This window comes from Dicentrarchus labrax, unplaced genomic scaffold, assembly GCF_905237075.1.
Source record: "Dicentrarchus labrax unplaced genomic scaffold, dlabrax2021, whole genome shotgun sequence".
In the NCBI taxonomy this organism is placed as follows: Eukaryota; Metazoa; Chordata; class Actinopteri; family Moronidae; genus Dicentrarchus; species Dicentrarchus labrax.
The window spans coordinates 28,901,827-28,912,841 of record NW_026136719.1 but is presented as its reverse complement, the minus strand read 5'-3'; the positions used below and the strand labels follow the sequence as shown (position 1 = coordinate 28,912,841).

Here is an 11,015-nt window from a genome sequence, read left to right as displayed (position 1 = left end):
TCAGCTTCTGTTGGACATTGGGGTGATTATTATTTTTATAGCTTTATATAAACACACTTATTATTATTCTGTAGTCTATAATCATGGTTTTATTGCAGTTTGGACTGGATTTCCTTTTTTCTCTAACCTAGTTCACTTCGAGTAAATTCACATTTTGATGACAACAGTGAATGTGAAATGTAAATACAGCTTTGAACATAAGCAGCAGGCCTGTAACCGAGCTATTTTTAGCATAACAGTGATTTACCTTATCAGCCGGAGCACCAGATGGTGCAGGTTTAGTTACAGCCTGTAAATTACAGCCTGTAGGCTGTAAGTTAGGCTTAAACCGAAGTGAAACTGAAATCTGTAATGGTGGACATTGTTAGTCACCGTCCTATACAGCAGCATCTATAGGTTACATAACGTGACCGAAACAGGTGTCGTCCGGTGAGTTTGTTTGGTTGTGAGTGCGCCACCCAGTCTTTTTTCCCCTCCTCCGTTTGGGCGGAGTTTCTGGTTTGTGCTGGAAAAGTCTGCGTCTGAGTGGGCCGAAGTCAGAGCAGACACAGTGCTGGAGGAGAGAGGATACTCACCTGTTGAACAGCAGCCGACCTGGTTTCACTAACTTTTTAATTCTCTTGTTTTCCCTCTGAGACTGTACGAGCCTGAAGCTTCAGGATGACGGACACTCTCTTACCCAACGGCATCAAGGACGGCGGAGGAGACAGCAGCTACTTCAGAAAGGTGAGGATTGTCTCTCGCCACTTCGGTAACAGAGCTCCTGTGTATCTGCTGTACTGGCCCTCCTGGTGTAACCTGAGGGGGAGTTCATACTTATTGAGTAAAGACTGGAGCCTTTCATTTAAAAAAATATTTTAGTTGCTAATGTAGCATCAGCGTTTAACGGAGATTTAATGTCCAACTTGTTGCCCTTTCTCCCTGTTCACCAGATAATTGTATACCCTTTTATAGATATATAATTCTAATTATTATTAATATTTACTCAGTACCGAGCAAATATTACTACTAACGTATGTAGCCTACCCGTGTTCACAGCTCCAACTAACTGTCTTAAAACACTGTAGTTCCTGATTGTCACCAACAGCAGCAGAAACCACAGCACTGTCAGCTTCAGCTGTCTGTGTGTGTGTCTGTGTGTGTGTGTCTGTGTGTGTGTCTGTCTGTGTGTGTCTGTGTGTGTCTGTGTGTGTGTGTGTGTGTGTCTGTGTGTGTGTGTGTTACTCCAGGAATAGCTGTATCTCCTGCTGTTACTGATAATGATAGTGATGGTGAGATAGACTGAAAGGGCAGTGACCAAACATCCCATAATTAACATAATCAGTCCCCTGCTGTTGTCAGAGGTGTGATGGTGATTGATACCCCTGGTAAACTCAGGTCAGGTTAGCCTCCAGTCCTTGGATCATTTTAGCTGACCTGTTTCTGTACTTTTTATCCAGTAAAAATGACTTTCTTTCTTTTCTGCTTTCTTCTTAACAAATGACTGGTGTGTGTGTTTAAAGAGAACATTGTAAGAGCACTGAAGCCGTGACCTTTGACCCTTCATATTGATTGACTGTATCTTACAGTTGCACACATGGGAGGTGGTCTGGATAACAGCATCAGCTAAGAGATTGAAATGTAAATTTAGTGCCAGGTTGTCTAAATTGTTCCCTTAGATAAGATGAGTGTTTTTCCTGCCTGTATTGGTGATGTTGTGAAGTTGAAGCCTTTTAATCATGTTAATTAGCTGGTGAGCTATCATTATATAGTGGCAATCATTAGTTAGCATTCATTGAATCAGGACCAGCAGAGAAAGCTCTCTGACAGTTTTACCTGCGACTGTAACATTTTCAAAAGCTGTGAGTTTGTCTAGATTGAGGCTATGAGAAAGGCCACACTTGGCAGTGGTTGAGTGATTATCTAATGTGTTTTCACTGAGTCCCCTGTCTGCCGTGCTGTGGTCCGTGTATCATTCCTCCACATTTGCACTAGTGTCCTCAACTGGAGTGTTTTTATGGACAAGCTTGTTTAGATGGGCATCTGAACAGGGCCTTTGTGTCTTTCAATCCCCCCGAATCCCCCTCTGAACGCTGTCTGGATTTAGGCTCTGTGCTGCACTTCCTGTGTCTATAAAAAGGTCAGCGGGAGCCACAGTCTGGCACTGCCACTGGACCTGATGTGAGACTGTAGAGTCTTATACCTCAATTACAAACTGTTTCCTTTTATTACTGTATCGCACATTGGAGCCTAACTCATCCTATTTTCTCTATCGCTCTCACTTTGTCCTCTGTGTTTCTCAGTGTGGAACACTCAGGTTCTCCACTTCCATTGCAGAGACCGTCTCACTATAAAAAGGCTTGCACATTCGCTGAAACCACAAAGCAATGAGTTCTGCGATCTCATTTTGTCATGTTAAAGAGATTTGCAATTTGGAAACTTTTGGGTCAAATTTTAACCAAGTGGAGCCAAGATGATCTTTGCTTCCATTTGTCGTGCCCCTCTGTCTCTTGGGTGAAAATGAGTTTAATGATTTACAAGGCCTCTCTGGGTTCGACCGATGCCCCAGGGAGCTGCTGCGGTTCAGGGCTTCCTTCCCAGCCATCCACTGTTTCACCCCCAGCTGGCTGTGGTCCGACTGGACTGCTGCAGGATGGAAAGATGGCAGAACAAAAAGCCGAATCGGCATGTTTCTTCTCCTCATCCTCCTCGGCCAACGAGAGCATTGACGTAGCATCTGGCCCGAGGCCGTCCTCCAGCCAGACCACAGACACAAATTGACAACATGTGTCCTGGTTCACAAACCAGACGAGCTCCCTCAACTTGGAGACGCACTTAAATTCCCTCAGCAGGATTTGTATTGGAGAAAGACAAATGAGAGATGCAGCTGTGATCAAATATCGTCTTTTTCAGTAGTTTACTGAATAAACTGTTTCTTCGCGTTGAATGAAGCACACCCCTATTTGGGCAATCTGGAAAAGCGTCAAGACCGTAATTGGGAGCGGATTCAGTATGTGGAATCAATTAGGGAACGTACATGAATTCAGGTTGACCGCTCACCTCATCATGAAGAGGCGTCAATTTTGAGATACTGAGCGCACACTGTGTATTTAAATGGAACTGGTGGCTGTTGCCTCTTCTTGGCCCGTTGCCAGTCTTAATCACCAGTTGTATAAGCCAGCTACCCCATGATCCGTTGCTCTACATGTTCTTTATGAAGCCCCGGTTATACAACAGCAGAGTGATTTGCTGTTTGATGGATATGATAATGGAGAGGACTGTCTTTGTGTTTTGCTCTGAAGTATTTTGTACGCTTGTAGAGAAAGGCTGGACTGTTTGAGTATGCCAATGGGTAGGAGGGGTTAAATTCCCTGACTGGTTCAATGGATTAGGCAAGGCAGTAGCAGTTCCATGTGTTACTAAATATGATGCTGATCAAATTTTCATCCAAATGGTCTGTGTTGTGGTGTGACAGTCAAGTATGGCGGCATTGGTTCTTACTTTAAGTGAGCTCTATGAAGATTAAGCATTACTTATATCTTGCATCAAAACTGTAAAAACACAACAACCAGAACATCTCTAAGTTTATTATAAATAGTGGTGTAGTATCAAACCATCATTTGTATGGACTAACTGTAGTTCTTGATGATGACCCCCAGATGTAATGGCCACTGATCAGAGTAATGCTGCTACGCAGGATCAGGGTCATCACATTGGAATGCTAGCATGGGTTTCATTGCGTACTACATATAAAAAATGGACACAGAACACCTTGCTATGGTTACTATCAGCCACAAGCCACTCCCTTGTTCTTTAATGAACACATACACCCCACTTTCCATGTCACGACTGACGTGACAACATACTGCAATTAGTCCACACGCCCTCTCCGGTCATACGCAACCGTCCACACCCTGCTGTCATTCTAAGGATAGCTGCCGCCATGTCCAGCTAGGCCGCGCCCCCGACGTTCTCGATGCAGCTCTGTTGTGTAATTAACGAGGCTTTCATTTGTATAAATGGTTAATCATTACACTCACTGCTCGCTGGAGTGTTTGTACAGGAACACCCAAATGACTGCAGTGGAGTGGTTATAGAGTGCAGTATAACTAGAAAATGTCAGGTTCAATGTGACCCTCGCTGCAACTGTTTGACCTGTGTTGTCAAAATTTGTGCTGGACATGAAGTGTCTCTGGATAAGAACACCAGCAATATGACTCAGATGTAAATGTAAAAGATGTGATGCATTTTTGCCTTTATTGGACAGTTGACAGACAGACAGAGAGACAGGCAGGCAGGCAGACAGACAGAGAGACAGAGAGACAGAGAGACAGAGAGAGAGAGAGAGAGAGAGAATGCAATAAAGGTCCTCAGCTGCTTTCACATGTAGGACAGTTATGTGGTATGTGCCTCTAACCATTTGGCCCCCATATCAATAGCTGCTGAATCCTGCAAAACCTTAAATATGGTCAAGCTACTTGATGTCAGATGAAAGGAAGGGTCAGGTGACGTGACATCATGTGTATGGGAGGAGCCAGGTCACTGTCTATGATCTCCCCACTTTGAACAGTGGAGTTAGAAGTGACCTTGACTGCATTACAGAGGAAATGGGCATTCAAGATTGGGAAGAAAGTAAAGAAAAATCAAAAAAACAAAGCTGTGACAGGCATGAAAAGTAATTTTTTTATACATTACTAATTATGTATGTTTTGTAATTAAATTCTGAGATTAGACTTTAGTGCTAAGCACTCATCGCTGTGGTGTTTATGTGCTTCTCTTCTTCTCAGATATAACTTATCAAACAGAGATTCCAGATTGACACTCTTTTCTTTAAACGTTCTGAACTTTTCTGTCCAGGTATTCACGCTGAAAATGTATTGTCTCTTTCTAGGTAACACCAGAAACCCATTGTGACACATTGCAGAAGCATCCTTCCTCTGAAATCTTAGAAATTAGAGTCAGGCTGTTGTATGATCTAATGAGGATGAGTCAGTGAATCCTCCCTGTTACTGATGTGTATCAAAAGTGATGAACTTGCACCTTGAAATTTACAAAAGAAAATGAGATCATGTTCAGTGATATGTTTTCTCTGTGTCACCTACGATCACTCTGTGGTCACAGGAACATGCTGCATGTGTTTGAGTGCTCAGACTGAGACCTCAGATGTAGACAAAGAAATAACTACAGTGTAAAAGCATCCCAAGTTGAAGACTGCAAACTAACTGGTTTTACTGGGCTGACTGGTCTCAGGTGCATCGTGTTGTTTTCTGAAGTACAGTGCAAACCACACCTCTGTTGTGCTGTGAGTCAGTCAGTATGAATGTCTAAGGCCAGTTTATCTGTGCTTCTGTGAGTGACAGCTTGTTGACTCAGTAAGGCTGGGACACTTGTGGTTGTGATAGGGACAAGGACACACACAGCGCAGCCACATACAGGCCGTTAGGTGTAAACACAGAGAGTGTATGTATTTGAGTTGAGCAGAGTAGAACAAGGTGCAGCTCTTCCCACACCCAACTTAAATGCGTTTTTACTGTTACATCAGGGAGTAAAGAGAGGGTAAAAAGTCACATATAAATACACTTGTATTCATTTTAAAGCCACTTGTGAAACAAATGTTGACATCAGAGGAATGTTTGTTGACCAAATGATAGCCAGCTCTGTTGTATGAATTGACTGGGTGATCTGGGTAAAAGATTTAAGAACAAAGTGAGAGATGAAATGTTATGGACTATAAACCTTGTCAGTTTTGGCGCTGACTGAACTCACAATATATATTCTAATTTAAACAAAAAACTTTTTTCTGAATGCTCTGAACAAATAACGTTTGATAGCAACCTCTCAGTGATCCATGCATTTCTTGAGGCCTATGCACTTTTTTCAGATTTTCAGTATTTTCTGCTGACATGTTTGTTCCTGCATCTCCTTATCTTAGGGTTGTAACCCGTTCGCCCAGACTGGACGAAGCAAACTGCAAAACAAGCGAGCCAGTCTGAACCAGCAGATCATCAAACAGATGAGGATGAGGGCCGGAGCTGAGAACCTGCTGAAGTAAGAAGAAACCTGATGACTGATAATACATGCATACATATTGTACATTTGTGTTTCCACTGTATCTATTCATTGTTTTTGCATTTGTTGCATAAGGGACAGCCAGCAGTTTATCTCTCTCTGCTCACATCATACGTTCATGTAGCTTTCATTCGTCAGTAATGCCACTGCAGTGTATGTGACCTGTAGTTAACCCTAGTTGGACATGTGTTGTCATGAATTCTTGGTGAGACTTAAAACAAGGGGGCGGATGATAGTTGGTTAAAATCTTGAAGAGGAGCATTCCATTTGCCTAAGATGAAACCTCAGAAAAATGTAAACATTTAGCTGAACCTTTATATGTGGATTAAGTGGGATGTTTCCGGTCTGATTTTTGATAGGATGCGGGTGCTTTGTTGACCCCTGTCCTGTACAGCTACAGTACACACTGTACATAAATGACTGTTATTCATAAATGTGTGGGTCTGTTGTGTCATCATGTTTCCGTAGAGCTGAATGGTAAATTCACTGTGCCGGAAGTTGTGTCGTAATCGGCCACTCTCAGACGCATTGTCCCTGTCCCCTGGGATTACATTGGGATTGAATGGCCAAATTTGAGATCAGATTTCTCAGCAGGTACAATGCAACAGAGAAAAATTAGGAAGTTTACTGTCCTCTCGCACGCCCTCTGGCTTTTGTTCAGTATGGTTAGGGGGCTTCTCACAAACAGAATGTTCACTTCTCGTGTTTTTCAGCTATATGTCATGATATTCAGACACCTGTGAAACAAAATATAGGATTGTTTTTTGTACTGTAAAGAAATGTACAAGCATGCTAAGGAGAAGAGGCTTCTTTCCTTCATTTAACATAGATTTGCTGCTATGTTTGATTCTGTGCCTGAGTTCTGACAGAAGAAGAGGATGATGATCACAGTTTTAAGCGGAACATCAATTGAACCTGCTATACTGGAAAAAACAAGCCTGTCAACTGCTAGCTGCCAAGTGAGACAAAAATAGGAGGCGGAAATCATCTAGAGCCATAAGTAAAGATTTTATTGTGCTTAATTGTAGGGAAATCTACAGGAAGACACCCTCAAAAAATTCCAGAGTTGAGTGTCAACAGAAATGGAATATTATAAGCGTCATAAAAGTAGTGTTTATTGTAGCTCCCTGTAATGGATTGCATCAGATTATACAGTGCTTCTTGTTATTGTCCACCTTCTGTTTCTGTGTGGTCTTTGGCAGGGATACTGTGTCTCACAGCAGTCAGGGTGAGTTCAGTGAACCGGGGGTCTGCTGTCAAAAAAAAAAAACTGTCTTGTAGTACATTCTGTTACTGTCTGTAGAGAGACAAAATGTACGACAGAGCACCTTTTCTCTGACAGTGCAGTCTCAACTTCTCCCACTGGGATTCCCCGGATCAGCTCTATTTCCGTTTGTGGTGAGGGAAGATACCACTGTGTGTGTGTGTGTGTGTGCTTTAGTATATGTGTATGTCCATTAGGCCTGTTTGCCTACTCATAGAAGGCTCCACATTCCTCTAGTACTTCACATTCACACAGTCTGCCCAGCCAAGGCTAGGGCCAAATGGACTCTGTGTGGATGTATGTGTGTGTGTGGGTGGGTGTGGGTGGGTGTGTGTGGGTGTGTGTTTTTGCCAGCCCAGCTGCAGCACAGAGAACAGGCTGGATGCATTTTTGAGTTCCAGGTATGCTCTTAACTTTATTTTTAAGGCCTTAAATCATATGCAGTCGGACTGTAGCTTTACCTGTGATCTTCCATCTGGATGTCCACCTGGATATTAAAAAACAGATTCTCTTCAAAAAAGAAATAATTCCAGAAAATTGACATGTAGACTTTGAAGTATGGCCTTTTTTTAAGAAGTAATATTACAAAATGGCAACGTAAAAAGATCCTTTTGTAGAGCCTAAATCCCTGTTTTCTTGTGTAAAATGTGTATAATTTTTTTTCCGTTGGTACTGTGAGCTCCCCAACCTCACTCTTTTCTTCTCCTCTCTTGTTCTGCATTCCTCTCTCTATCAGCAACAGGTGGGGTCAGTCTGGTCAGACCGGTTCTCTCCTCTCCTGGAGACGGTGGCGATGATAGAGAGAAAAATACTCACAGGGAAACAGGAAAAATAAAATTGAAAAAATCCTTGTGTATTGCTTTAAAGGACCAGTCCACCGAGTAGTATTAGTATTGTGCTTCCATAAAGTTGGAAGAACCCAGAGTATGGGTCAAGCTCCAAAAACTTTACTTTCTACTTTATCCTATTCTTTACTTGACCCTCCTGCCTCTTAAATGCCACTTTTTTCAAACCCAACACCAGTTTTGTAATGCAGCTAAATTCAAGGTCTCAAACTAGAGCACAGGTGACCTTAATGATGTCATCAGGGTTATCTTGGCTCAAGTTTGAGAGTTATTTTATTAACCTTTAGGAGGCTCCCTCAGAACCACAGAAAAGAATATACAACCCTTTATCAGAGGGTGAATAGTACTTATCATAACGAGTAAACCAAAGTTTCTTTGTAAAATTGGTGTAGTGCCCCTTTAAAGCTTTATATAATGGAGAGTAATTATATCTGTGGGTTATCAAACTCCAATCAGTAGCAGTACTATCTCTTTTCAGATCAGATGACTTAAGGAAAAACACAACAGCCTCTCAATCTGCCAAAAACATATAAACAGCCTTTCCAGAAAATAGGATGGGGAACTTCAGTGAAACCACACTTGCTGGTTTAAAGTCTGATTCCCACGCTCTGTGGGATGACATTAGATATTAAATTGAATATTAATATGAGCCTTTGGGCTGGCGGGCTGGCATCTATTCTGTCCAAACCACAGCACCCCTGCCTCCTCCACCCTGATGTATTCCCCAGGCCAAACCTCTTCAGAAGGAAACCCTTAAGCAGGCCAACAGGAAGTGATAGTGTGGTGTCAGTGCTAAGCAGGGGTTGACATCCCTGTTATGGTCCAGTGTGTTGCATGGAGAGAAAAACTACAGTCGCACACTGTGGCCAGTATTAACAGCAAGCAATATGATTTAAGAGCATGAGTCAAGACCAAGGAGCAGAGTTTTAAAGATCAAACTGTGGGACGGTATATATGTTTGACGTAGACTGCATTGATTCCTAAAAAGAATTGCTCCACCATATGCTTGGCCACATTATATTATTTGATTTTTGAGTTTGAGTCATGTATGGTCATGAAAACTTGTTCCCCAAGATGTAATGGTACTAATAGTTTTTTAGTGCTTAGACCACTTTTTCCATATGTGTAACACATTTTGTTACAGTTGTTACATTTGGAACATCTTATGTGAAAATGTTCAACTGCAAGAAAAGAAATGATCCTACCAGCGCTAGTTCACATCTCACCTTTCTTGTTAAGAATCACATTCTCTGCAATTACAGGGTAAAGAGAGGGATCAGATGACAGGGAGACAGGCTCAGATTGACAACAGTGAAACATCTCTAGACTGCAGTTTGGGGCAGGGGTGTGTACGTGGGTATGCAATTAGTTACGACTGACAGAGAGAATGTTTTAGGATTCACTGTAAAACAGAGATAAGGACCTCTAAGGTGTGTGTGTGTGTGTGTGTGTGTGTGTGTGTGTGTGTGTGTGTGTGTGTGTGTGTGTGTGTGTGTATGCATGTGAATTGCAGTTTGCTGCTTTCAGAAACGAACAATGCATCACCAATTCTGCTTTACAAAGGATCTAGCCACTTTGTATGCAAACACACACACACACACACACCCCTCAGAGGTATTATTACAACCTTATCTGTGCTGTGCAGTACTAACTACTTGTGCACACACACAGTATAATGCTCTGATGTTCCTCACCTCAACATGTGCATGCTTGTTTCCAAAAATGGCTTTAAAATGTACAAACATTGATATTGAAACGTGACCATGTCATGTGATGGTGGATTTTATTTAAAATGTTTTGCCATGGAAACGAGCTGTTGAACTACACATGGATTACAGCTGTGATTCATAGATCTTGGTTAAGCTGTTGTGTGCAGGAGGGTAAATCAAGTGCACAGCAGGGCACAGTGACGCAGGTCTGTGGTCCAGAATACCAGGGGAGGCACGCTTGTTTTAATAATCAGCTGCAGGAAAGTTTTAAGTCAGAGTGGATAATAACAGGGCTGATATTTCTTCTCCCATCTCTTTATTTCAAATGTTTTATGATCCTTTTGTCTCAATTTTTAAAAAATGTATTTTCATTTTTTGTTTCTCTGCACCTCTCCCTCTCTCTCCAATCTCTCCTGTGTGCAGGGCTACATCCAACAATAAGGTTAAAGAGATGGTTCTGTTGGAGTTGAGCTATGTTAACTCCAACCTGCAGCTACTGATGGGACAGCTGGAAGGACTCAACAGCTCAGTGGAGGTCTACCAGAGCTCCCAGTAAGTTCAAATATGACTCCTCCTTCTCTTACCTCTATGTATTCTACTACTGCCACAGCCACAATATATTAGCTATTTCCAAGTGGCAATAATTATCATAAAACAATCATAAAAGGGCACAAATGGGAACTTATAGCAGCACAAATATGTATATACCTGCCACACAGGGTTGTTTAAGTGGACATAAAATTGAGCAAGGAAAAACTTGTCAACAACAGAAGCTCTCGTGAGACTGTAACTTATTTTGCAGGCTTGTTTTGTGCTGTCACAAAATGGCACAATTGACTTCACCAACGGAAAAAACTGTGGTTTTGTCCTCAGTAGCAAAGCATCTGAAGGCAATAGAATGAAATAACTTGTAATCTTCAGATGAATTAAAGGTTGACTTTCACGCTAACTGCCTGTGATGAGTCTATTAAATAGATTACATGTTAAAATGCATGCACAGCAGCCAGAGCTCTCCAATGCAGGCACACATAACTTTGGCGCCAGTTTTCTTGTCACATAATAAACTCACCACTGATCCAAACTCCCCAAATCTGGTCGGAATTTTGATTTCCCAAACCTGCAGACGTGAGGACTGGTCAAAGTGATCTC

At 42.1% G+C, this 11,015-nt stretch overlaps 1 protein-coding gene across 2 annotated transcripts in view; it reads left to right on the top strand.

Moving 5' to 3' along the window:
• The first annotated feature begins 514 nt into the window (after positions 1–514).
• Positions 515–11,015, top strand: part of rhpn2 (rhophilin, Rho GTPase binding protein 2) — a 30,638-nt gene continuing 20,137 nt past the window's right edge. The window contains exons 1-3 of one of the 2 annotated variants that reach the window (XM_051379238.1): positions 515–726; positions 5,912–6,027; positions 10,290–10,418. In XM_051379238.1, coding sequence (XP_051235198.1) covers positions 661–726; positions 5,912–6,027; positions 10,290–10,418 — 311 coding nt within the window. In that variant the 5' untranslated portion in view covers positions 515–660. The remainder of the gene's footprint in view (positions 727–5,911; positions 6,028–10,289; positions 10,419–11,015) is intronic. The other variant, XM_051379237.1, reaches the window with a different exon arrangement.